General features: G+C 47.6%; 1 protein-coding gene across 3 annotated transcripts in view; it reads right to left on the bottom strand.

Annotated features, from left to right (window-relative positions):
• pfas (phosphoribosylformylglycinamidine synthase) overlaps positions 1–26,761 on the bottom strand; it is a 314,140-nt gene that overhangs the window by 10,531 nt on the left and 276,848 nt on the right. For all 3 annotated transcript variants that reach the window (XM_078209284.1, XM_078209285.1, XM_078209283.1), the window contains exons 25-27: positions 12,404–12,495; positions 8,399–8,510; positions 7,253–7,411 (exon numbers count right to left, since the gene is read on the bottom strand). In XM_078209284.1, the coding sequence (XP_078065410.1) occupies positions 7,253–7,411; positions 8,399–8,510; positions 12,404–12,495 (363 nt within the window). The remainder of the gene's footprint in view (positions 1–7,252; positions 7,412–8,398; positions 8,511–12,403; positions 12,496–26,761) is intronic.

Raw genomic sequence — 26,761 nt, 5'->3', positions numbered from 1 at the left:
TACATTCGGCATCAGTGAATTCCACACATTTACCACCCTCTGGGTGAAGAAATTCCTGCTCACCTCAGTTCTAAAAGGTTTACCCCTTATCCTCAAACTACGTCCCCAAGTTCTGGACTCTCCCACCACTGGGAACATTCTTTCTGCATCTACCCTCTCTAACCCGGTTAGAATTTTATAAGTTTCTATGAGATCCCCTCTCATTCTTCTAAACTCCAATGACTATAATCCTAACCAACTTCATCTCTCCTCATATGACAAATTTGAAACCCTAGGAATCAGCATGGCAAACCTTCGCTGTACTCCTTCTATAACAAGGACATCCTTCCTCAGGTAAGGACACAGAATTGTTCACAATACTCCAGGACTGGCCTCACCAACTCCCTATACAATTGGAGCAAAATACCCTAACCCTATACTCAAATCCTCTCGCTATGAAGGCCTTCTTTACTGCCTGCTATACCTGGACGCTTACTTTCAGCGACTGATGCACAAGAACTCTCAAGGCCTCGTTGAGTATCCACTTCTCTCAATTTACACTCATTCAAGTAATAATCTGTCTTTATATTATTGCTACCAAAGTGGATAACCTCACATTTATCCACATTATACGGGCGGCACGGTAACACAGTGGTTAGCACTGCTGCTTCACAGCTCCAGGGTCCTGGGTTTGATTCCCGGCTTGGGTCAGTGTCTGTGTGGAGTTTGCACATTCTCCTCGTGTCTGCGTGTGTTTCCTCCGGGTGCTCCGGTTTCCTCCCACAGTCCAAAGATGTGCGGGTTAGGTTGATTGACCATGCTAAAAATTGCCCTTAGTGTCCTGAGATGTGTAGGTTAGAGGGATTAGTGGGAAATGTGTAGGGATATGGGGGTAGGGCCTGGGTGGGATTGTGGTCGCTGCAGACCCGAAGGGCCGAATGGCCTCTTTCTGTACTGTGGGGTTTCTATGATGATACTAATCTGCCATGCAGATGCCCACACACTCAGCCTGTCCAAATCACGCTGAAACAGCTCGACATCCTCCCCACAGCTCATCTTCTCACCCAACTTTGTATCATTTGCAAATTTGGAGACAATACATTCAGTTCCCCCTTCCAAATCATTAATGTGAACAGTTGGGGTCCTAGCACAGATCACTAAGGAATCCTACTAGTCACTGACTGCCAATCAGAAAAAGACACATTTCTGCCAACTCTTTGCTTCCTAGCTGCTAACCAGCTTTCTATCCATCTCAAGACATTACCTTCAATCCCATGTGCTTTAACTTTACATAGTAGTCTGTTATATGAGACCTTGTTGAAAACCTTCTGAAAGTTTAAATAAACCACATTCACTGGTTCTCCTCGGTCAACTCTACTAGTTATATCCTCAAAAAATGGATAGCATCAAGCAGGAAATTAGAGATGCGTGCAGTAAGGGTACAGCAGTTATTATGGGTGACTTCAATTTGCATATTGATTGGGCTCATCAAACTGGTAGCAATGCAATGGAAGAGAATTTCTTGGAATGTATAAGGGATGGTTTACTCGACCAATATGGTGAGGAACCAACTAGAGGAGGCCATCCTAGACTGGGTATTGTGTAGTGAGAGAGGATTAATTAGCAACCTTGTAGCGCGAGTTCCTTTGGGGAAGAGTGACCATAGTATGGTAGAATTCTTCATTAAGACGGAGAGTGACAGGGTTAAGTCTGAGACTACTGTCCTGAACTTGAGGGAAGCTAACTTGTAAGAGTAAAATGGGGAAAATGACTCATCCATGGCTAACAAGGGAAATCAGGGAGAGTGCTAAAGCCAAAGAGGAGGCACATAAATTGGCAAGAAAAAGCAGCAAACCTGAGGACTGGGATAAATTTAAGATCCGGCAGAGGAGGACAAAGGGTTTAATTCAGAAGGGGAAAATAGAATACGAGAGTAGGCGTGCAGAAAACATAAAAACTGACTGCAAAAGCTTCTATAGATATGTTGAAGAGAAAAAGACTGGTGAAAACAGTTAGAATCAGGTGAATTCATAATGGACAAAAAAGATGGCAGAGCAGCTGAACAAATACTTTGGATCTGTCTTCACTAAAGGGGACACAGAAATACTTGGGGACAGAGGCTCTAGCAAGAAGGGGGAACGTATCCTTATTAGTCAGGAAATTGTATTGAGGAAATTGCCAGGATTAAAACCCGCTAAGTCCCCAGGGCCTGACGCTGTGCATCCCAGAGTCATCATAGAATCCCTACAGTGCAGGAGGCGGCCATTCAGCCCATCGAGCCTGCATCGACCACGATCCCACCCAGGCCCTATTCCTGTAACCCCACATATTTACTCTGCTAACCCCCGTAGAGTCAATTTAGCATGGCCAATCAACCAAAACCACACATCTTTGGAGGGTAGGATGAAACCAGAGCACTCGGAGGAAACCCACGCAGACACGGGGAAAATGTGCAAACTCCACACAGACAGTGACCCGAGGCTGGAATTGAACCCGGATCCCTGGCGCTGTGAGGCAGCAGTGCTAACCACTGTGCCACCGTACTCAAGGAAGTGGCCCTAAAAATAGTGAACGCAATGGTGATCATTTTCCAGCATTTTATAGGCGCTGGAAGAGGGTGGCTAATGCAACCCCACTTTTTAAAAAAAGGGAGAGAGAAAACTGGGAGGTTGGCCTGACATTGGTGATGGGGAAAATGCTGGAGTCAATTATTAAGGATGCAATAACTGAGCATTTGGAAAGCAGTGACAGGATTGGTCCAATTCAGCATGGATTTACTAAAGGGAAATTGTGCTTGACAAATCTTCTGGAATTTTTTAAGGATGTGAGCAGTAGAGTGGACAAGGGTGAACCAGTGGATGTTGGGTATCTGGACTTTCAAAATGCTTTTGACAAGGTCCCACATGAGAGATTAGTAAGCAAAATTAAAGCTCATGGTATTGGGGGTAATTTATTGGAGTGGATAAAGAACTGGTTGGCAGACAGGAAGCAGAGAGTGGGAATAAACAGGTCATGGAGGTTTACAGCATGGAAACAGGCCCTTTGGCCCAACTTGTCCATGCTGCCCACTTTTTACCATGAAGTTAGTCCCAATTGCTCGCATTTGGCCCATATCCCTCCACACCCATCTTACCCATGTAACTGTCTAAATGCTTTTTTAAAAGATAAAATTGTACCAGCCTCTACTACGGCCTCTGGCAACTCGTTCCAGACACTCACTGTCCTCTGAGTGAAAAAACTGCCCCTCTGGACCCTTTTGTATCTCTCCCCTCTCACCTTAAACCTATGCCCTCTAGTTTTAGACTCCCCTACCTTTGGGAAAAGATATTGACTATCTAGCCGATCTATGCCCCTCATTATTTTATAGACCTCTATAAGATCACCCCTAAGCCTCCTACGCTTCATAGTCCCAGTCTATCCAGCCTCTCCTTATTACTCAAACCATCAGGTCCTGGTAGATCCTAATAAATCTTTTCTGCAGTTTAATAATATCCTTTCTATAATAGGGTGACCAGAACTGTACACAGTATTCCAAGTGTGGCCTTACTAGTGTCTGCACAACTTCAACAAGACGTCCCAACTCCTGCATTCAATGTTCTGACCAATGAAATCAAGCATGCCGAATGCCTTCTTCACCACCTTGTTCACCTGTGACTCCACTTTCAAGAAGCAAATAAACTTTACTCCTAGATCTCTTTGTTCTATAACTCTCCCCAACGCCCTACCATTAACTGAGTAGGTCCTGCCCCGATTCGATCTACCAAAGTGCATCACCTCACATTTATCTAAATTAAACCCCATCTGCCATTCACCGGCCCATTGGCCCAATGAGAGTCATTGAGGTTTACAGCATGGAAACAGGCCCTTCAGCCCAACTTGTCCATGCGATCCAGTTTTTACCATTAAGCTAGTCCCAATTGCCCGCTTTTGGCCCATATTCCTCTATATCTATCTTGCCCATGTAACTGTCTAAATGCTTTTTAAAAGACAAAATTGTACCCGCCTCTACCTCTGGCAGCTCATTCCAGACACTCACCACCCTGGGTGTGAAAATATTGCCCTCTGGACCCTTTTGTATCTCTCCCCTCTCATCTTAAACCTATGCCCTCTAGTTTTAGACTCCCCTACCTTTGGGGAAAGATGTTGATTATCTACCTAATCTATGCACCTCTAAGCCTCCAATGCTCCAGGTAAAAAAGTATCAGTCTATCCAGCCTCTCCTTATAACTCAAACCATCAAGTTCACCTCTTTCTCTGCAATTGTACACTCCTCAAGACATCACTATTTATCTCCCCAAGTTCCCTGACATCCATGCCTTTCTCAACAGTAAATACTGATGAGAAATATTCATTTAGGATCTTACCCATCTTTTGTGGATCCACACATAAATGACTTTGTTGATCCTTAAGAGGCCCTGCTCTCTTCCTTTTGCCTTTTATATATTTGTAGAAGCTCTTTGGATTCTCCTTTGCTTTATCTGCCAAGGCAATCTCATGTCCCCTTTTTGCCCTTCTGATTTCTCTATTAACTCTACTTTGACAACCTCTATACTCTTCAAAAGATCCACTTGATCCCAGCTGCCTTTGCATCTCATATGCCTCCTCCTCCTTTTTGACCAGGGTCTCAATATCCCGAGTCATCCAAGGTTCCCTACCTCTACCAGCCTCGCCCTTCACTCTAAAAGGAACATGCTTACCCTGAACCCTGGTTAATACACTTTTGAAAGCCTCCCACTTACCAGCTGTCTCTTTGCCTGCCAACAGTCTATCCCACTCAACTTTTGAAAATTCTTGTCTAATACAATCAAAATTGGCCTTGCCCCAATTTAGAATTTTAACTTTTGGGCCCTTTTCAGAGCGCCAGGCAGTGACTAGTTGGGTACCGCAGGACTCACTGCGGGACCCCAGCTATTCACAGTATGCATTGATGATTTGGACAAAGGAATTGAATACAATATCTCCAAATTTGCAGACGACACTAAGCTGGGTGGCAGTGTGTGCTGTGAGGAGGATGCTAAGAGGCTGTAGGGTGACATGGACAGACTGGCTGAGCAGGCAAATACTTGGCAAATGCAATATAGTATGGATAAATGTGAGGTTATCCATTTTGGTGGTCAAAAAAATCTTCGTTGCTTCAGAAGGAATGGTGGCAATTTAGGAAAAAGGGAAGTGCAATGTGACCTGGATGTCATGGTGGAACAGTCGCTGAGGTTGGCATGCAGGTACAGCAAGCGGTGAGAAAGGCTGGCCTTCAAAGCAAGAGGATTTGAGTTCAGGAGTAAAGATGTCTTGCTGTAGTTATACAGGGCCTTGGTGAGGCCACAGCTCGAGTATTGTGTGCAGTTTGGTCTCCTAGTCTGAGGAAGGACTGATGTGGAGATGCCGGCATTTTCATCCAGCATCCTCAGAGCAGCGCTCCGAAAGCTCGTGATTCCAAATAAACCTGTTGGACTTTAACCTGGTGTTGTGAGACTTCTTACTGAGGAATGACATTCTTGCTATTGAGGGAGTCCAGCGAAGGTTCATCAGATTGATTCCTGGAATGGCAGGACTAACATATGAAGAGAGACTGGATCGACTGGGCTTGAATTCACTGGAATTTAAAAGAATGAGAGGGAATCTCATAGAAACATCTAAAATCCTGATGGGACTCGACAAGCTAGATGCAGGAAGAATATTTCCAATGTTGGGGAAGTCCAGAACTAGAGGTCACAGTCGAAGAATAAGGGATAAGCCATTCAGGACTGAGATGAGGAAGAACTTCTTCACTCAAGAGTTGTCAACTTGTGGAATTCTCTACCACAGAAAGCTGTTGGGGCCAGTTCGTTAATTATGTTCAAGAGGGAGCTGGATGTGGCCCTTGTGGCTAAAGGGATCAAGGGGTATGGAGAGAAAGCAGGAGTGGGATACTGAAAGTGCATGATCGGCCATGATCATATTGAATGGTGGTGCAGGCTTGAAGAGTCGAATGGCCTACTTCTGCAATTATTTTCTATGGTTCAAATACACAAGGACCTTCAAATGCCCCAATGCTGCAGCTTTCTCTACTACGGTGTACAGTTTTAGTCTACTGTGTACAGTTTTGGTCTCCTGACTTGAGAAAGGATATATTGGCACTGGAGCAAGTGCAGAGGAGATTCATTAGGTTGATTCCAGAGTTGAGAGGGTTGGCTTATAAGGAGAAACTGAGTAAACTGGGACTATACTCACTGGAATTTAGGAGAATGAGGGGGGATCTTATAGAAACATATAAAATTATGAAGGGAATAGATAGGATACAGGCAGGGAAGTTTTTACCACTGGCGGCTGAAACCAGAACTAGGGGGCATAGCCTCAAACTAAAGAGGAGCAGATCTAGGACTGAGTTGAGGAGGAACTTCTTCACTTAAAGTGTTGTGAACTTGTGGAATTCCCTGCCCAATGAAGCAGTTGAGGCTACCTTGTTGAATGTTTTTAAGGCAAGGACAGACAGATTTTTGATCAGTAAAGGAATTAAGGGTTAGGGTGGGTAAGTGGAGATGAATCCACAAAAAGATCAGCCATGGCTCAAGGGGCCAAATAGTCTACTCCTGCTCCTAGTTCTTATGTTCTAATATTCAACTCCTTTACTCTCCCAACCAAAATGCAGAACTTCACATTTTCCTACATTATATTCCTTCCACCAAGTTTTTGCCCACTCACCTAACTTACCTATATCACTCTGTAGACTTTGTGTCAGTCTCATCACTTGCCTTCCCACTATTTTTATGCCATCTGCAAACTTGGCAGCAAAACATTCACTTTCCTCATCCAAGTCATTAATATATATTGCACGAGTTACAGGTTAACATCCTGAAAATGCCCTTCTTATCCCAACTCTCTGCCTTCTATTAGTTAGCCAATCCCTGTTATCCATGCTAATATCCAACATCATGGACTCTTATCTTATGTGTGCCTTTTGTGTGGTACCTTATCTAATGCTTTTTGGAAATCAAGTATATTACATCTACTGATTCCTCTTTACCTATCCTGTTCATTACCACCTCAAAGAATTCTAATAGGTTTGTCAGGCATAGTATCTCCTTCATGAATCCATGCTGACTCTGCTTGATTATATTTGATCATGTTGTGTGTTTCTAAATGCTCTGCTGTACTCTAACATTTTCCCAGTGACAGAAAGGCTCTAGTGGAGTATAAATGCTAACATGGATGAGTTTGGCTGAATGGATTGGTGTGTCATGTATTTTTTGTAATCCAATGTTATACATTGAAACAAGAATGAAGGAGGTCTCACCATTTGACAGTTCCAAGTCAACATCAGAAGCTACCCAGCCTAGAATCGCCATAAGCTGGCACCCGTTGCACACGCCCAGACTGAAGGTGTCCTTCCGGGAACGGAACCTGGAAAACTCTGCACAGGCAGCAATATTGAATTGTACTGTTGCTGCCCAACCTGCAGGGAGGAAAATGGATGGGGCAAGCATATTGACAATCAGTTCATTGAACGTGAAGAAAATAAAATTCAGAGAGACTATTTGTATTCTCCAAAGAATGAATGCTCTTGTACCTACATTATCCAATGAAAATTGTCCAGTTCCAATATTCCCTGCTCATTAAATATTCCAATTCATAATAATTCATAATTTAGATAAATGTGAGGTGATGCATTTTGGTAGATCAATGGAGGGTAGGACTTATTCAGTTAGTGGTAGGGCATTGGGGAGAGTTATAGAACAAAGGGATCTCGGGGTACAGGTTCACAGCTTCTTGAAAGTGGAGTCACAGGTGAACAGAGTGGTGGAGAAGGCATTTGACATGCTTGGTTTCATTGGTCAGAATATTGAATACAGGAGTTGGGACATCTTGTTGAAATTGTACAAGACATTGGTAAGGCCATACTTGGAATACTGTGTATGGTTCTGGTCACCCTATTATAGAAAGGATATTATTAAACTGCAGATAAGATTTACTAGGATGCTACTGGGACTTGATGGTTTGAGTTATAAGGAAAGGCTGGGTAGACTGGGACTTCTTTTCCCTGGTGGGTAGGAGACTTAGGGGTGATCTTATAGAGCTCTGTAAAATAATGAGGGGCATAGATAAGGTAGATAGTCAACATATTTTCCCAAGGGCAGGGGAGTCTAAATCTAGGTTTAAGGTGAGAGGAGAGAGATACAAAAGGTCCAGAGGGTCAATTTTTTTCACACTGGGTTGTGAGTATCTGGAACGAGTTGCCAAAGGTAGTAGTGGAAGCAGGTACAATTTTGTCTTTTAAAAAGCATTTAGACAGTTACATGGGTAAGGTTAGTATAGAAGGATATGGGCCAAACGTTGTGTAAAGATCTCTTGAATTTCCCAATGAATAAATGTTCCTGTTCATATATTCCCTTGTGATTCAATATTTCTGTTTGTAAATTTTTCTGTGTGATTTCCTTCCTACCTTTAGCCGAGCCCAAGACATCAGCAAAACTGAAGCCTCCGACGAATACCACTCCACGGAAAGATTCCAAAGTCATTCCTGAACAGATATCTGTCATCGTCACATCCCAAACCTAATTAGGAAAGGAACAGCATATTAACTTGGAACGGCATCACAGATTCACCGGATCAAATTCTGGAAAAACGGTTCCTGCCAGGCGTGTCGCATCTCTATCACTGAGAAGCCCAGCCAGGCAAGTGGGGCATAGAGATCACTGGTATGGCGCTGTGAGTGAATCATGGGGAGATCACCGGTGTGATGCTGCGAGCGATGGTAGGTGGGAGATGGCCAATGTGACGCTGCGAACGATGGTAGGGGATGGGGAGAAGAGATCGGCAATGTGACGCTGCAAGTGAGGGTGGGGATGGGGGGAGATTTCCAGTGTGACGCTGTGTGTAGAGGGGTGGGGGGTGGACAGAAATTGCTGGTGTGATGCTGCGAGCAACACCGCGGGGAGGGGAGGGGAAGGGATTGCCAGTGTGACACTGAGTGATGCTGGGGGGTGGGGGGGGAATTGCTTGTGTGGCACTGTGAGGGACATGCGGTGGGGGGAAGGGGGGAATCTGAAAGCATGACTCTTGATACTGCGAGCAATGGGGCAGGGGGGAGAGATATCACCAGTGTGGCACAATGAGCGACGCCGAGGAACGATCGCTGGTGTGACATTGCGAGTGACACCAGGGAGGGGGGAGTGGGAGATGACACTATGGTTGACGGCGGAGAGAGATTGTAGGTGTGACACTGCAACTGACACCGGGGGAGAGATGGGCTGAGAGTGATACCGGGGGAATTTGCCGGTGTGATACTGCAAGGAGATTGCGGGTGTGACACTGCGATGGATGCCAGGGTGAGCCGTTGTGATACTGTGAGCGACACCAGGGATGTGATTCTGTGAGAGGTGTGACACTGCGAACTAGGCCGGGGGGGGCGGGGGGGTGGGGAGATCGCTGGTGCGATACTACAAGTGATGCTGGGGAGGGATTGCCAGACCAATTCTGCGAGCAACACTTGGGGGGGGGGGGGGGGGGGGGGCGGGGGGGGAATCGCCAGTGTGACACTGACACTGTGAGTGAACCGGGAGAGATTACTGGTGTGACCGAGTGATGCCAGGGAATGATTGATGTGACACTGCGAATGAGGCTAGGGGTAGATCGCCAATGTGAGACTGCAAACAAGGCTGGGATTAGATTGCCAATGCAACACTGCGAACGAGGCTCGGGGTAGATTGCCAATGTGACACGGTGAACGAGACTGAGGGTACATCGTGTGATGCTGCTGGTGACGTTGTGGGTGGAGATTGCTGGTGTGATATTGTGAGTGATTCCCCGGGTAAATCGCTGGTGTGACCCTGCGAGTGACACTAATCAAAGTCACTGCAAGTGATTTCAGGTAGATATTAAAGAACAAAGAAAATTGCCAAAAACCCTTTGGCCCTCCAAGCCTGCACCGACCATGATCCCCGACTGAACTAAAACCCCTTACCCTTCCAGGAACCATATCCCTCTAATCCCATCCTATTCATGTATTGTCCAGATACCCCGACTGTACGCTCGCCAAATTCTCCACATCCTTCTGGTAGTGTGGCAACCAGAATTGAACACTATATTCCAAGTGCGGCCTAACTAAGGTTCTATAAAACGGCAACATGACTTGCCAATTTTTAAACCCAATGCCCCGGCCGATGAAAGCAAGCATGCCGTATGCCTTCTTGACTACCATCTCCACCTGTGTTGCCACTTTCAGTGACCTGTGTACCTGTACACCCTCTGCCTCAATATTCTTAAGGGTTCTGCCATTTACTTTATATTTCCCATCGGTATTGGACCTTCCAAAATGCATTACCTCACATTTGTCTGGGTTAAACTCCATCTGCCACCTCTCTGTCCAAGTCTCCAAACGATCTATATCCTGCTGTATCCTCTGACGGTCCTCATCGCTATCCACAGGAGTGCTCCTGGTTCAACTCAAGAGGTAGAGTCATGGAGGTTCACAGCATGGAAACAGGCCCTTCGGCCCAACATGTCCATGCCGCCCTTATTTTTAAAAAAAACCCCTTGGCTAATCCCAATTGCCCGCATTTGGCCCATTTCCCTCTATACCCATCGTACCCATGTAACTACCTAAATGCTTTTTAAAAGATAAAATTGTACCCGCCTCTACTACTACCTCTGGCAGCTTGTTCCAGACACTCACCACCCTCTGTGTGAAAAAATGGCCCCTCTGGACACTTTTGTATCTCTCCCCTCTCACCTTAAACCTATGCCCTCTAGTTCCTCTGAGTCTTACTGGGCCTACTCTCCAGTTCCCCTTCAGTTAATTCACCTTTGCTTTGATTCCCATCTGCTTGCCAAACTAGTTTAAATCCTCCCGTATGATACTCGCGAACCTGCTGGCCAAAATATGCCCCTCCAGTTTAGATGCAGCCCATCCTTCTTGTATAGGTCCCACCTGCCCCGGAAGAGATCCCAATGGTCCAGATATCTGAAACCCTCCCTCTACACCAGCTGTTTAGCCACGTGTTGAGCTGTACCATCTTCTTATTTACAGCCTCACTGGCACGTGGCACACGAAGTAATCCTGAGATGACAACCTGAGAGGTCCTGCTTTTTAACTTTCTACCTAACACCCTAAACTGCTGCTGCAGGACCTCATCACTCTTCCTGCCTATGTCGTTAGTACCAATATGTAACACGACCTCTGGCTGTTCACCCTCTCCCTTCAGAATGCTTTCTGCCCGTTCAGAGACATCCTGGACCCTGGCACTGCGAGTCACATTGTGGTGGGGGGGGGGGGGGGGGGGGAGGGGTGGAGGAATTGCCAATGTGACATTGCGAGTGACGCTGATCAGAGTCCACTGGTGTGACACCGCGAATGATATCGAATGGATATCCAACATCATTCCGGCCTTGGGTCACTGCGTGGAGTTTGCATATTTTTCCCGTGTCTGTGTGGGGTTCCTCTGGGTGCTCCGGTTTCCTCCCACAGTCCAAAGATGTGAGGGTTAGGTTGATTGGCCATGCTAAATTGTCCATTAGCATCGGGGGGATTACCTGGGTGAAATGTGTGGAGTTGCAGAAATAGGGCCTGGGTGGGATTGTGGTCGGTGCAGACACAATGGGCCGAATGGCCTCCTTCTGTACTGTAGGGATTCTATGATATCGGCGGTGTGACATGGAGAGTGACGCTGTGGGGAAATTGCTGGTGTGACACTGGGGGGAATCACTGGTGTGACATTGTGACATGGGGGGGTGGTGGTGGGAGGTGAGATCACCAGTGCGATGCTGCGAGTGACACCAGGGCAGGGAGGAATCGCTGGTGCAATTCTGCGAGTGACGGGGGTGGGAGGCGGGGGAAACACTGCAAGCACGGCTGGAGGTGGGGGAGAAGAGAATGGTTATGTGATGCTGAGAGTAAGGCTGGGGTGGTGGGGGCAGATCTCTGGTGTCACGAGTGATGCCACGTGGGGGGCAGGGAGATCGTCAGTGTGACACTGTGAGGAGATTGCTGGTGTGAGAGTGCCATGCTGGGGAGAGACTGTCGGTGTGACACGATGAGCGACGCCGGGAAGTGGGGGCAGGGGGGGGGGGGGGGGGGCGGAGAGGAACAGTCGCTGTGATTTGCCATGGAGGGGACGGGAGGAGCAGAAAACCTGCCAGAGTGAACTGCGAGCGACATTGCGGGGAGGAAGATCGCCAGTGTGACACTGCGAGCTATACCAAGGGGGCAGGGAGATCATCCATGTGACACTGCGAGTGATGCCAGGGGGGGGAATCGTGTCACCATGAAATCGCCTCCACCCTGCCAGCCCCAGCTGCCCCATATTTCAGACAACTCCAGCCCATCCCAGGACCAGACAGATACCCCCAGCCACAGCTGGAGGACCAGAGAGAGACCCTTCTTCTATTCCCAGCAGCTGTGGGAGGCCACCAACTAGTGAGCCCCACCACTGATCCGTTTGCCTCTCACCTGGAATCCAGCCATGATAAGAGACGCCACCATCTCCCTGTCACCGTTACTTCCCTCTTCCCTGATAACCGCTACTCGTGGCTCTGCCATCCCTGCCAACAGATGAAAGTTATTGTCAGTCCCGACAGTCAGAGCAAATCAGTGATAATTAAAGAACAGCTCAGCTAATGGAAGAATTATGGAGGAGATCTGATTGGGGTCACACTGTATTGACCAGTGGGGGGGGGGGGGGGGGGCTCTGATCAGGGGTCCCTCTATTGACCGAGGGGATCTGACAGTAGTCACACTGTCATTCATTGGGGCTTCAGATGAGGGGGTCACTCTATTGACTGGGGATTCAGATCAGGAGTCATACAGTACTGACCGGGGGTCTGATCAGGGGGTCACTCTGTGTTGACCGGAGAGGGAGGGTCTGATCAGGGGTCATTCTGTATTGACTGGGGGGGGGGGGGGGGAAGAATCTGGTCAGGGGTTACTCTGTATTGATTAGGTGGTGGGGGTGGTCTGATCAGGGATCATTCTGGATTGACCGGGGGGGGGGGGGGGGGGGGGAGATAGGGGGGTTCTGATCAGGGGTTGACGGGCTTCACATCAGGGATCATTTGGCATGTGGGAGTCTTTTAAGGAACTATTGATAAGGCTGCAGGATAGGCATGTGCCTGTAAAAAGGAAAGATAGGAAAGGTAGGATTCGAGAGCCGTGGATAACCAGGGAAATTGAGGATCTGATTAAAATGAAAAGGGAGGCGTACGTTAAGTCCAGGCAACTGAAAACAGATGGAGCTCTGGAGGAATACAGAGAGAGTAGGAAAGATCTCAAACGGGGAGTTAGAAGGGCAAAAAGAGGGCACGAGATGTTCTTGGCAGGCAGGATTAAGGAGAATCCTAAGGCATTCTATTCATACGTTAGGAACAAAAGAGTTGTCAGGGAGAAAATCGGACCTCTCAGGGACAAAGGAGGGGAATTATGCTTAGAACCCAAGGGAATAGGGGAGATCCTAAATGAATACTTTGCACGGTATTCACGAAGGAGAGGGGCGTGTTAACCGGGAGTGTCTCGGAGGGAGGTGTTGACCCGTTAGAGAAAATCTTCATTACGAGAGAGGAAGTGTTAGGTTTTTTAGGGAACATTAAAACTGACAAAGCCCCAGGGCCTGATGGCATCTATCCTCGACTGCTCAGGGAGACGAGAGGTGAAATTGCTGGGCCTCTGACGGAAATCTTTGTCGCTTCTTTGGACACGGGTGAGGTCCCTGAGGATTGGAGGATAGCGAATGTGGTCCCGTTGTTTAAGAAGGGTAGCAGGGATAACCCAGGAAATTATAGGCCGGTGAGCTTGACGTCCGTGGTAGGGAAGTTGTTGGAGAGGATTCTTAGAGACAGGATGTATGTGCATTTAGAACGGAACAATCTCATTAGTGACAGACAGCATGGTTTTGTAAGAGGGAGGTCGTGCCTTACAAATTTGGTGGAGTTTTTTGAGGAAGTGACAAAAACGGTTGATGAAGGAAGGGCCGTGGATGTCGTCTATATGGATTTCAGTAAGGCATTTGACAAAGTCCCACATGGCAGGTTGGTTAAGAAGGTTAAGGCTCATGGGATACAAGGAGAAGTGGCTCGATGGGTGGAGAACTGGCTTGGCCATAGGAGACAGAGGGTAGTGGTCGAAGGGTCTTTTTCCGGCTGGAGGTCTGTGACCAGTGGTGTTCCGCAGGGCTCTGTACTGGGACCTCTGCTATTTGTGATATATATAAATGATTTGGAAGAAGGTGTAACTGGTGTAATCAGCAAGTTTGCGGATGACACAAAGATGGCTGGAATTGCGGATAGCGAAGAGCATTGTCGGGCAATACAGCAGGATATAGATAGGCTGGAAAATTGGGCGGAGAGGTGGCAGATGGAATTTAATCCGGATAAATGCGAAGTGATGCATTTTGGAAGAAATAATGTAGGGAGGAGTTATACAATAAATGGCAGAGTCATCAGGAGTATAGAAACACAGAGGGACCTAGGTGTGCAAGTCCACAAATCCTTGAAGGTGGCAACACAGGTGGAGAAGGTGGTGAAGAAGGCATATGGTATGCTTGCCTTTATAGGACGGGGTATAGAGTATAAAAGCTGGAGTCTGATGATGCAGCTGTATAGAACGCTGGTTAGGCCGCATTTGGAGTACTGCGTCCAGTTCTGGTCGCCGCACTACCAGAAGGACGTGGAGGCATTGGAGAGAGTGCAGAGAAGGTTTACCAGGATGTTGCCTGGTATGGAGGGTCTTAGCTATGAGGAGAGATTGGGTAGACTGGGGTTGTTCTCCTTGGAAAGACGGAGAATGAGGGGAGATCTAATAGAGGTATACAAGATTATGAAGGGTATAGATAGAGTGAACGGTGGGAAGCTTTTTCCCAGGTCGGAGGTGACGATCACGAGGGGTCACGGGCTCAAGCTGAGAGGGGCGAAGTATAACTCAGACATCAGAGGGACGTTTTTTACACAGAGGGTGGTGGGGGCCTGGAATGCGCTGCCAAGTAGGGTGGTGGAGGCAGGCACGCTGACATCGTTTAAGACTTACCTGGATAGTCACATGAGCAGCCTGGGAATGGAGGGATACAAACGATTGGTCTAGTTGGACCAAGGAGCGGCACAGGCTTGGAGGGCCGAAGGGCCTGTTTCCTGTGCTGTACTGTTCTTTGTTCTTTGACCGGTGGGGTCTGATCAGGGTCAATCAGTATTGCCTGGGGGCGTCTGCTCAGGGGTCACTCTGTATTGACTGGGGGATCAGACAAGTGGTCACTTTGTTTTGACCATGGGGATCAGACCTGTGTTTATTTATTAGTGTCACAAGTAATCTTGCATTAACACTGCAATGAAGTTACTGTGAAAATCGCCTAGTCGCCACACTTTGGCGCCTGTTCGGGTACACTGAGGGAGAATTTAGTATGGCTAATGCACATAACCAGCATGTGTACAAGATTATGAAGGGGATAGATAGGGTGAACGGCAGGAAGCTTTTTCCCAGATCAGAAGTGAGGGGTCACGGGCTCAAGGTGAGAGGGGCGAAGTATAACTCAGATATTAGAGGAATGTTTTTTACACAGAGGGTGGTGGGGGCCTGGAATGCGCTGCCAAGTAGGGTGGTGGAGGCAGGCTCGCTGACATCGTTTAAGACTTACCTGGATAGTCACATGAGCAGCCTGGGAATGGAGGGATACAAATGATTGGTCTAGTCGGACCAAGGAGCGGCACAGGCTTGGAGGGCCGAAGGGCCTGTTTCCTGTGCTGTACTGTTCTTTGTCTTTCGGACTGTGTGAGGAAACAAGAGCACCCGGAGGAAACCCAAGCAGACACGGACAGTACGTGCAGACTCCACATAGACAGTGGCGCAAGCGGGAATCAAACCGGGTCCCTGGCGCTGTGAGGCAGCAGTGCTAACCACTGTGCCACTGTGTGGTCACTCTGTATTGACTGGGGGGATCGGACCAGTGGTCACTCTGTATTCATCGGGGTGGGGCGATCCGACCAGTGGTCACCGTATTGACCGGGGGGGATCGGACCAGTGATACTCTGTATTGACGGAGGGGGTGGGGGGGGATCGGACCAGTGGTCACAAAGCAGTAGGGAGATAGAAGAGAAGTTTGAGGACACCACAGAAATTAAAGAGAGCACATTAAATCGTAAAGGCAGTGTCAGTAATCGTAGTACTAAACGGATCAGGCAAGAGCAGGGCAGAGAGCAAGGGAAGTCCAGATTAAACTGCATTTATCTCCATGCAAGAGACCTGACAGGCAAGGCAGATGAAGTGGAGATACCGGTGTTGGACTGAGGTAAACAACACCAGGTTAAAGTCCAACAGGTTTATTTGGTAGCAAATATCCACTCCATCTGACGAAGGAGCAGCGAAAAGAGAATATAGGGAGTTAGGTAGACAGTTGGGAAGGAGGAACGCAAAGGTAGTAATCTCAGGATTGCTGTCTGCCACGGGAAAATGAGAGCAGGAATGGAGTGAGGTGGAGGATGAATGCGTGGCTGAGGGACTGGAGCAGGGTCAGGGATTCGGGTTCCTGGATCATTGGGACCTCTTTAGGGGCAGGTGTGACCTGTATAAAAAAGACTGGTGGCACTCGAATCCCAGGGGGACTAATATCCTGGCAGGAAGGTTGGCTAAGGCTACTGGAGAGACTTTAAACTAGAAAGGTTGGGGGGAGGGAATCGAGATGAGGTGACTGGGAGTGAGGAGGGCAGCCCACAAGTAGAGAGGGATTGTAGACACCGTAAGAGGGAGAATAGACGGGTGATGGAGAAGGGGAGAGCTCAGACCAAAGGTTTGAGATGTGTCTATTTTAATGCCAGGAGTGTAGTAAATAAAGTGGATGAGCTCAGAGTGTGGATCGATGCTTGGAAGTGTGATGTGGTGGCCATTACGGAGACTTGGGGACAGGGACAGTCTGGATACTTCAGGTGCCGGGTTTCAGATGTTTCAGAAAGGACAGAGAGGGAGGCAGAGGGGGGGGGGGGGGGGGGGAGTGGCACTGCTGATCAGGGATAGTGTCACAGCTGTAGAGAAGGTGGACGCCGTGGAGGGGTTGTCTACGGAGTCTCTGTGGGTGGAAGTTCGGAGCGGGAAGGGGTCGATAATTTTGCTGGGTCTTTTCTACAGGCCGCCCAATAGTAACAGGGCTGTTGGGGAGCAGATAGGGAAACAGATCCCGGAGAGATGTCGTAATAACAGGGTTGTCATGATGGGAGACTTTAATTTCCCAAATATCGATTGGAATATCCCTAGGGTAAGGGGTTTGGATGGGGAGGAGTTTGAGAGGTCTGTTCAGGAGGGTTTCCTGACACAGCATGTGGATAAACCTACAAGAGGAGAGGCTGTACTCGACCTAGTACTGGCTAATGAGCCTGGACAGGTGTCGGATCTCTCAGTGGGGGAGCATCTTGGGGATAGTCATCATAACTCTATCTCCTTTACGCTAACATTGGAAAGAGATAGGATCAGGCAAACTAGGAAAGTGTTTATCTGGAGTAAGGGGAAATATGAAGCCATCAGGCAGGAGATTAGAGGCGTAAATTGGAAGGAGGTATTCTCGAGGGAAAGTACCGAAGTAAGGTGGCAGATTTTCAAGGAATGTTTGTCTGGAGTTCTGCATGACAACGTTCCAATGAGACAGGGAGGTTTTGGTAGGTTACGGGAACCATGGTGCACGAAAGCTGTGCTGAACCTAGTCAAAAGGAAAAGGAAAGCATACAATAGGTTGAGAGAGCTAGGCGATGATGGGGATCTAGATGAGTATACAGCTTGTAGGAAGGGACTTAAGAAGGAAATTAGGAGAGCCAGAAGGGGTCACGAGAAGGTCTTGGCAGGTAAGATTAAGGAGAACCCGAAGGCGTTCTATAAATACGTGAAGAGTAAAAGGATGAGATGTGAAGGAATAGGATCTATAAAATGTGACGGAGAGAAAGTCTGTACGGAACCGGAAGAAATAGCAGAGGTGCTTTAATGAATACTTTACCACAGTATTCACGGTGGAAAAAGACCTGGGTGGTTGTACTACAGGATTGCGGCGGACTGAGAAGATCGAGTTTGTCGACATTAAGAGAGAGGATGTGTTGGAAATTTTGAATAGCATCAAGATAGATAAGTCGCCGGGACCGGATGGGATGTACCCCAGGTTACTGTGGGAGGCGAGGGAAGAGATTGCAGAGCCTCTGGCGATGATCTTTGCATCATCGATGGAGACAGGAGAGGTTCCGGAGGATTGGAGGATTGCGGATGTGGTTCCTATATTCAAGAAAGGGAATAGGGATAGCCCAGGAAATTACCGACCAGTGAGTCTAACCTCAGTGGTTGGTAAGTTGATGGAGAAGATCCTGAGGGACAGGATTTATGAACATTTAGAGAAGTTTAGTATGCTCAAAGGTAGTCAGCACGGCTTTGTCAAAGGCAAATTGTGCCTTACGAGCCTGGTGGAGTTCTTTGAAAATGTGACTAAACACGTTGATGAAGGAAAAGCGGTAGATGTGGTTTACATGGACTTCAGCAAGGTGTTCGATAAGGTCCCCCATGCAAGACATCTCGAGAACGTGAGAGGGCATGGGATCCAAGGGGCTGTTGCCTTGTGGATCCAGAACTGGCTTGCCTGCAGAAGGCAGAGAGTGGTTGTAGATGGGTCTTTTTCTGAATGGAGGTCGGTCACCAGTGGAGTGCCCCAGGGATCTGTTCTGGGATCCTTGCTGTTTGTCATTTTCATAAATGACCTGGATGAGGAAGTGGAGGGATGGGTTGGTAAGTTTGCCGACGACATGAAGGTTGGTGGTGTTGTGGATAGTTTGGAGGGATGTCAGAAGCTGCAGCGTGACATAGATAGGATGCAAGACTGGGCGGAGAAGTGGCATACGGACTTCAACCTGGAGAAATGTGTAGTGGTACATTTTGGCAGGTCAAATGGGATGAAGGAGTATAATATCAAGGGTAAGACTCTTCGCAGTGTAGAGGATCAGAAGGACCTTGGGGTCCAGGTCCATAGGACTCTTAAATCGGACTCGCAGATAGAGGAGGTGGTTAAGAAGGCATATGGTGTGCTGGCCTTCATCAATCGAGGGATTGAGTTTAGGAGTCAGGAGATAATGATGCAACTTTATAAAACCCTCGTCAGACCCCACTTAGAGTATTGTGCTCAGTTCTGGTCGCCTCAGAGAACATAGAATATAGAACAGTACAGCACAGAACAGGCCCTTCGGCCCACGATGTTGTGCCGAGCTTTATCTGAAACCAAGATCAAGCTATCCCACTCCCTATCATCCTGGTGCGCTCCATGTGCCTATCCAAGAACCGCTTAAATGTTCCTAAAGTGTCTGACTCCACTATCACTGCAGGCAGTCCATTCCACACCCCAACCACTCTCTGCGTAAAGAACCTACCTCTGATATCCTTCCTATATCTCCCACCACGAACCCTATAGTTATGCCCCCTTATAATAGCTCCATCCACCCGAGGAAATAGTCTTTGAACGTTCACTCTATCCCCTTCATCATTTTATAAACCTCTATTAAGTCTCCCCTCAGCCTCCTCCGCTCCAGAGAGAACAGCCCTAGCTCCCTCAACCTTTCCTCATAAGACCTACCCTCCAAACCAGGCAGCATCCTGGTAAATCTCCTCTGCACTCTTTCCAGCGCTTCCACATCCTGCTTATAGTGAGGTGACCAGAACTGCACACAATAATAAATCTCAGTTGTTTGGGTTTAATATCAGTTGTTTGGGTTTAATATCGGTTGTTCTGGGTTTAATCTCAGTTGTTTGGGTTTAATCTCAGTTGTTCTGGGTTTAATCTCAGTTGTTCTGGGTTTAATATCAGTTGTTTGGGTTTAATCTCAGTTGTTTGGGTTTAATCTCAGTTGTTTGGGTTTAATATCAGTTGTTAATATCAGGGATTTGTTCCCAGGAGCAGGCTGAGGGTAAGAGAGTGGGTTTTCTGACTTTAATTAATTATTTATTTTTTCGGTTAATTTTGGGTTTAAAATCGGAGGTTTTTTTCAAAACCGGAAGTCGGGCCAGGAGAGGCCTGGGGAAGTTTTTGGAGGGTTTAAAAGCGCACCAAAGTATACAGCGGGCAGCATCGTAGCGGGCAGCAGAGTGAGTGGGAAGTTGAGTGAGCTGTCAGGGCTTTGGCTCACAGGGCTTGGACGAGCAGGGGTGAGTTTTTGTTTCCTTACACTCTTATTAACTTTTCACTGTCTTACTTGACATAAAGTGTCCAGTATGAGTGTGAAACCAGTGTGTTGTTCCCAGTGTAGGATGTGGGAGGTCCTGGAGGCATCTGGCCTCCCGGACATCCACATCTGTGAGGGGTGTGTCGAGCTGCGGTTCCTGAGGGACCGTGTTAGGGAGCTGGAACTGCAGCTCGAGGATCTTAGGCTGATGAGGGAGAATGAGGAGGTGATAGACAAGAGCTATCATCAGGTGGTCACACCAGGGCAACGGGAGGAGGCCAAGTGGGTGATGGCCAGGAAGGGTAAGGCTAGGGTGGTTGAGAGCACCCCAGTGGATTTGCCCCTGCACAACAAGTACTCCTGCTTGAGTACTGCTGGGGGGGACAGCCCGCCTGGGGGAAGCAGCAGTGGCCGTGTCTCCGCAGTGGAGTCCAGCCCTGTAACTCAGAGGGCTAAGGAAAAGAGGAGGAAGGCGGTATTAATCGGGGACTCGATGGTGAAGGGGACAGACAGGCGTTTCTGCGGAGGTAGGCGGGATTCTCGCATGGTGGTCTGCCTCCCTGGGGCCGGGATCCAGGATGTCGCTAGTCGCGTCCCGGAAATCCTGAGGTGGGAGGGAGAGGAGCCTGAGGTAGCGGTACATATTGGTACCGCTGATGTGGGTAGGAAGGGAGAAGGGGTCATGAAAAGGGAGTACAGGGAATTAGGGAGACAGCTGAGAAAGAGGAAAGCAAAGGTAGTAATCTCAGGATTACTGCCTGTGCCACGGGAAGGTGAGGGCAGGAATGGAGTGAGGTGGAAGATGAATGTGTGGCTGAGGGACTGGTGCAGGGGGCAGGGATTCAGGTTCCTGGACCATTGGGACCTCTTTAGGGGCAGGGGTGATCTGTATACAAAAAACGGGTGGAACTTGAATCACACGGGGACCAATATCCTGGCCGGTAGGTTGGCTAAGGTTACTGGGGAGAATTTAAACTAGATAGGTTGGGGGGAGGGGAGCTAGAAGAGTTGACTAGGATCAAGGAACTAATTGATGGGGTGGAGGATGCAGGGGTAAGGGGAATTACAAAATTAATGGTAGAGGAGAGGGTGCAAGTGAATGAAGGCGGTAATTTAGATAAGGGAGTAGAGGGAGAGGGTGTTCGCGACTCATCAAAGCGGGTCCAGATAAAAGCTGGAATAAGGACACTTTGCCTGAATGCACGAAGCATTCGGAACAAGGTAAATGAGTTGATGGTGCAAATCAGCACGAGTGGGTACGATCTAGTGGCCATTACAGAAACGTGGCTGAAAGGTGACCAGGACTGGGAGATGAATATCCAGGGGTATCAGGCGTTTAGGAAGAATAGACAGGAAGGAAAAGGTGGTGGGGTCGCGCTATTAATAAGAGATAATATCAGGGTAGTACTGAGGGATGACATAGGCTCTGAGGAACAAAACGTGGAATCATTATGGGTAGAGATGAGGAATAGTAGAGGGAGAAAGACACTAGTAGGTGTGGTATATAGGCCCCCAAATAATAATGTTGAGGTAGGGAGGGCTATAAACAAGCGGCATGGTAGCACAGTGGTTAGCACTGCTGCTTCACAGCTCCAGGGTCCCGAGTTCGATTCCCGGCTTGGGTCACTGTCTGTGTGGAGTTTGCACATTCTCCTCGTGTTTGCGTGGGTTTCCTCCGGGTGCTCCGGTTTCCTCCCACAGTCTAAAGATGTGCGGGTTAGGTTGATTGGCCAGGTTAAAATTGCCCCTGAGATGCGTAGGTTAGAGGGATTAGCAGGTAAATATGTGGGGGTAGGGCCTGGGTGGGATTGTGGTCGGTGCAGACTCGATGGGCCGAATGGCCTCCTTCTGCACTGTAGGGTTTCTATGATTCTATAAGGGATGCGTGTAAAAACGGAACAGCAATAATCATGGGGGACTTCAACATGCACATTGACTGGCAGACTCAAGTCGGTAAGGGTGGAATGGAGGAAGAGTTCTTAGAATGCTGTCGGGATAGTTTCCTTGAACAGCATGTTACGGAACCGACGAGGGAACGAGCTATTTTGGATCTGGTATTGTGTAACGAGGTAGATAGAATTAAGGATCTTATTGTGAAGGACCCTCTTGGGTCTAGTGACCACAATATGGTCGAATTTCTGATTCAGATGGAAGAGGAGAAAGTTTGGTCCCAAACCAGTGTCCTCTGTTTGAACAGAGGGAAATATGATAGGATGAGGGATGAATTGGCTAAGGTAGACTGGGAGAGCAGGCTGGCAGGTAGGATAGCTGAGGAACAGTGGAGGATTTTTAAGAAGATCCTTTTCAGTTCTCAGCAAAAATATATTCCAGCAAAAAACAAGGATTGTAAGAAAAGGGAGAACCAGCCGTGGATAACGAAGGAAATAAAGGAGAGTATTAAAATAAAAACAGCTGCGTACAGAGTGGCCAAAAATAGTGGAGAAACAAGTGATTGGGAAAAATTTAAGAAACAACAAAGAGAGACTAAGAAAGCGATAAAGAAAGGAAGGATAGACTATGAAGCTAGGCTAGCAATTAATATAAAAAATGATAGTAAAAGTTTTTATAAATATATAAAAAGGAATAGAGTGGCTAGAGTGAATGTTGGACCCTTGGAGGACGAGAGGGGGGAGTTAATAGTGGGAAATGAGGATATGGCTGAGTCTTTAAATAAGTTTTTTGTGTCGGTCTTCACGGTGGAGGACACAAATAGTTTGCCAAATATTAACGATAGAGGGTTGGCAGCAGGAGAAATACTTAATACAATTAATGTTACCAGAGAGGCAGTGCTGGGTAGACTAATGGGACTGAAGGTGGATAAGTCCCCGGGTCCGGATGGAATGCATCCCAGGGTATTGAAAGAAATGTCAGAGGTAATAGTGGATGCGTTAGTGATTATTTATCAAAACTCGTTGCATTCTGGGGTAGTGCCGGTTGATTGGAAAACGGCTAATGTTACGCCGCTGTTTAAAAAAGGAAGGAGACAAAAGGCGGGTAACTATAGGCCGGTCAGCTTAACGTCTGTAGTAGGAAAATGCTGGAATCCATTATTAAAGAGGAGATAGCAGGGCATCTGGATAGAAATGGTTCGATCAATCAGACGCAGCATGGATTCATGAGGGGAAAGTCGTGCTTGACGAACATGTTGGATTTTTATGAAGATGTGACTAGGGCGGTTGATGGAGGAGAACCGGTGGATGCGGTGTTTTTGGATTTCCAAAAGGCGTTTGATAAGGTGCCCCATAAAAGGCTACTGAAGAAGATTAGGGCACACGGAGTTGGGGGTAGTGTGTTAAAGTGGATTGGGGACTGGCTATCCGACAGGAAGCAAAGAGTCGGAATAAATGGGTGTTTTTCCGGTTGGAGGAAGGTAACTAGTGGCGTGCCGCAGGGATCGGTACTTGGGCCGCAACTATTTACCATTTATATAGATGATCTGGAGGAGGGGACGGAGTGTAGGGTAACGAAGTTTGCAGACGACACAAAGATAAGTGGAAAAGTGAATCGTGTGGAGGACGGAGAAGATCTGCAGAGAGATTTGGACAGGCTGAGTGAGTGGGCGAGGATATGGCAAATGGAGTATAACGTTGAGAAATGCGAGGTTATACACTTTGGAGGAAATAATAACAAATGGGATTACTATCTCAATGGAAACAAATTAAAACATGCTACCGTGCAAAGGGACCTGGGGGTCCTTGTGCATGAGACGCAAAAGCCCAGTCTGCAGGTACAACAGGTGATCAAGAAGGCAAATGGGATGTTGGCCTATATTGCGAAGGGGATAGAATATAAAAGCAGGGATGTCTTGATGCACCTGTACAGGGCATTGGTGAGGCCGCAGCTGGAATACTGTGTGCAGTATTGGTCCCCTTATATGAGGAAGGATATATTGGCATTGGAGGGAGTGCAGAGAAGGTTCACCAGGTTGATACCGGAGATGAGGGGTTTGGATTATGAGGAGAGGCTGAGGAGATTGGGTTTGTACTCGTTGGAGTTTAGAAGGATGAGGGGGGATCTTATGGAGACTTATAAGATAATGCGGGGGCTGGATAGGGTGGAGGCGGAGAGATTCTTTCCACTTAGTAAGGAAGTTAAAACTAGAGGACACAGCCTCAAAATAAAGGGGGGTCGGTTTAAGACAGAGTTGAGGAGGAACTTCTTCTCCCAGAGGGTGGTGAATCTCTGGAATTCTCTGCCCACTGAGGTGGTGGAGGCTACCTCGCTGAATATGTTTAAAGCGCGGATGGATGGATTCCTGATCGGTAAGGGAATTAAGGGTTATGGGGATCAGGCGGGTAAGTGGTACTGATCCACGTCAGATCAGCCATGATCTTATTGAATGGCGGGGCAGGCTCGAGGGGCTAGATGGCCTACTCCTGCTCCTATTTCTTATGTTCTTAATAATCCAAATGTGGTCTCACCAAGGTCCTGTACAGTTGCAGCATAACCCCACGGCTCTTAAACTCCAACCCCCTGTTAATAAAAGCTATAGGCCTTCTTCACAGCTCTATCCACTTGAGTGGCAACCTTTAGAGATCTGTGGATATGGACCCCAAGATCTCTCTGTTCCTCCACAGTCTTCAGAACCCTACCTTTGACACTGTAATCCACATTTAAATTAGTCCTACCAAAATGAATCACCTCACATTTATCAGGGTTAAACTCCATTTGCCATTTTTCAGCCCAGTTTTGCATCCTATCTATGTCTCTTTGCAGCCTACAACAGCCCTCCACCTCATCCACTACTCCACCAATCTTGGTGTCATCAGCAAATTTACTGATCCACCCTTCAGCCCCCTCCTCTAAGTCATTAATAAAAATCACAAAGAGCAGAGGACCAAGCACTGATCCCTGCGGCACTCCGCTAGCAACCTGCCTCCAATCTGAAAATTTTCCATCGACCACCACCCTCTGTCTTCGATCAGACAGCCAGTTACCTATCCAATCAGCCAACTTTCCCTCTATCCCACACCTCCTCACTTTCATCATAAGCCGACCATGGGGGACCTTATCAAACGCCTTACTAAAATCCATGTAGATGACATCAACTGCCCTACCTTCATCAACACACTTAGTTACCTCCTCAAAAAATTCAATCAAATTTGTGAGGCACGACTTGCCCTTCACGAATCCGTGCTGACTATCCCGGATTAATCCGCATCTTTCTAAATGGTCGTAAATCCCATCTCTAAGGACCTTTTCCATCAATTTACCAACGACCGAAGTAAGACTAACCGGTCTATAATTACCAGGGTCATTTCTATTCCCTTTCTTAAACAGAGGAACAACATTTGCCATTCTCCAGTCCTCTGGCACCATCCCCGTGGGCAGCGAGGACCCAAAGATCAAAGCCAAAGGCTCTGCAATCTCATCCCTTGCCTCCCAAAGAATCCTAGGATACATTTCATCAGGCCCAGGGGACTTATCGACATTCAGTTTATTCAAAACTGCCAGGACATCCTCCCTCCGAACATCTATTTCCTCCAGCCTATTAGCCTGTAACACCTTCTCTTCCTCGAAAGCATGGCCCCTCTCCTTGGTGAACACTGAAGAAAAGTATTCATTCATCACCGTGCCTATCTTTACTGACTCCATACACAAGTTCCCACTACTGTCCTTGACCGGCCCTAACCTCACCCTGGTCATTCTTTTATTCCTCACATAAGAGTAAAAAGCCTTGGGGTTTTCCTTGATCCGACCCGCCAAGGACTTCTCGTGTCCCCTCCTAGCTCTCCTAAGCCCCTTTTTCAGCTCATTCCTTGCTAACTTGTAACCCTCAATCGAGCCATCTGAACCTTGTTTCCTCATCCCTTCATAAGCTTCCCTCTTTCTTTTCACAAGACATTCCACCTCTTTCGTGAACCATGGTTCCCTCACTCGGCCATTTCCTCCCTGCCTGACAGGGACATACCTATCAAGGACATCCAGTATTTGTTCCTTGAAAAAGTTCCACTTTTCATTAGTTCCTTTCTCTGACAGTTTCTGTTCCCAACTTATGCCCCCTAATTCTTGCCTAATCGCATCATAATTACCTCTCCCCCAATTGTAAATCTTGCCCTGCCGTTCGGCCCTATCCCTCTCCATTGCAATAACAAAAGATACCGAATTGTGGTCACTATCTCCAAAGTGCTCTCCCACAACCAAATCTAACACTTGGCCCGGTTCATTTCCCAGTACCAAATCCAATGTGGCCTCACCTCTTGTCGGCCTATCCACATACTGTGTCAGGAAACCCTCCTGCACACACTGCAGAAAAACTGCCCCATTCGAACTATTTGACCTACAAAGGTTCCAATCAATATTTGGAAAGTTAAAGTCCCCCATGACAACTACCGTGTGACCCCCACACATATCCATAATCTGCTTAGCAATTTCTTCCTCCACATCTCTATTACTATTTGGGGGCCTATAGTAAACTCCTAACAACGTGACCGCTCCTTTCCTATTTCTAACCTCAGCCCATATTACCTCAGTGTGCAGATCCCCCTCTAAGTGCCTTTCCGCAGCCGTTAAACTATCCTTGATTAACAATGCCACTCCTCCACCTCTTTTACCAGCTTCCCTACACTTAGTGAAACATCTATACCCCGGAACGTCCAACAACCATTCCTGTCCTTGTTCTACCCACGTCTCCGTAATGGCCACAACATCGTAG

Source organism: Mustelus asterias, chromosome 3 (genome assembly GCF_964213995.1).
Source record: "Mustelus asterias chromosome 3, sMusAst1.hap1.1, whole genome shotgun sequence".
Classification (NCBI taxonomy): Eukaryota; Metazoa; Chordata; class Chondrichthyes; order Carcharhiniformes; family Triakidae; genus Mustelus; species Mustelus asterias.
The sequence above is the reverse complement of the archived record's forward strand: the minus strand, read 5'-3'. Positions and strand labels throughout refer to the sequence as shown.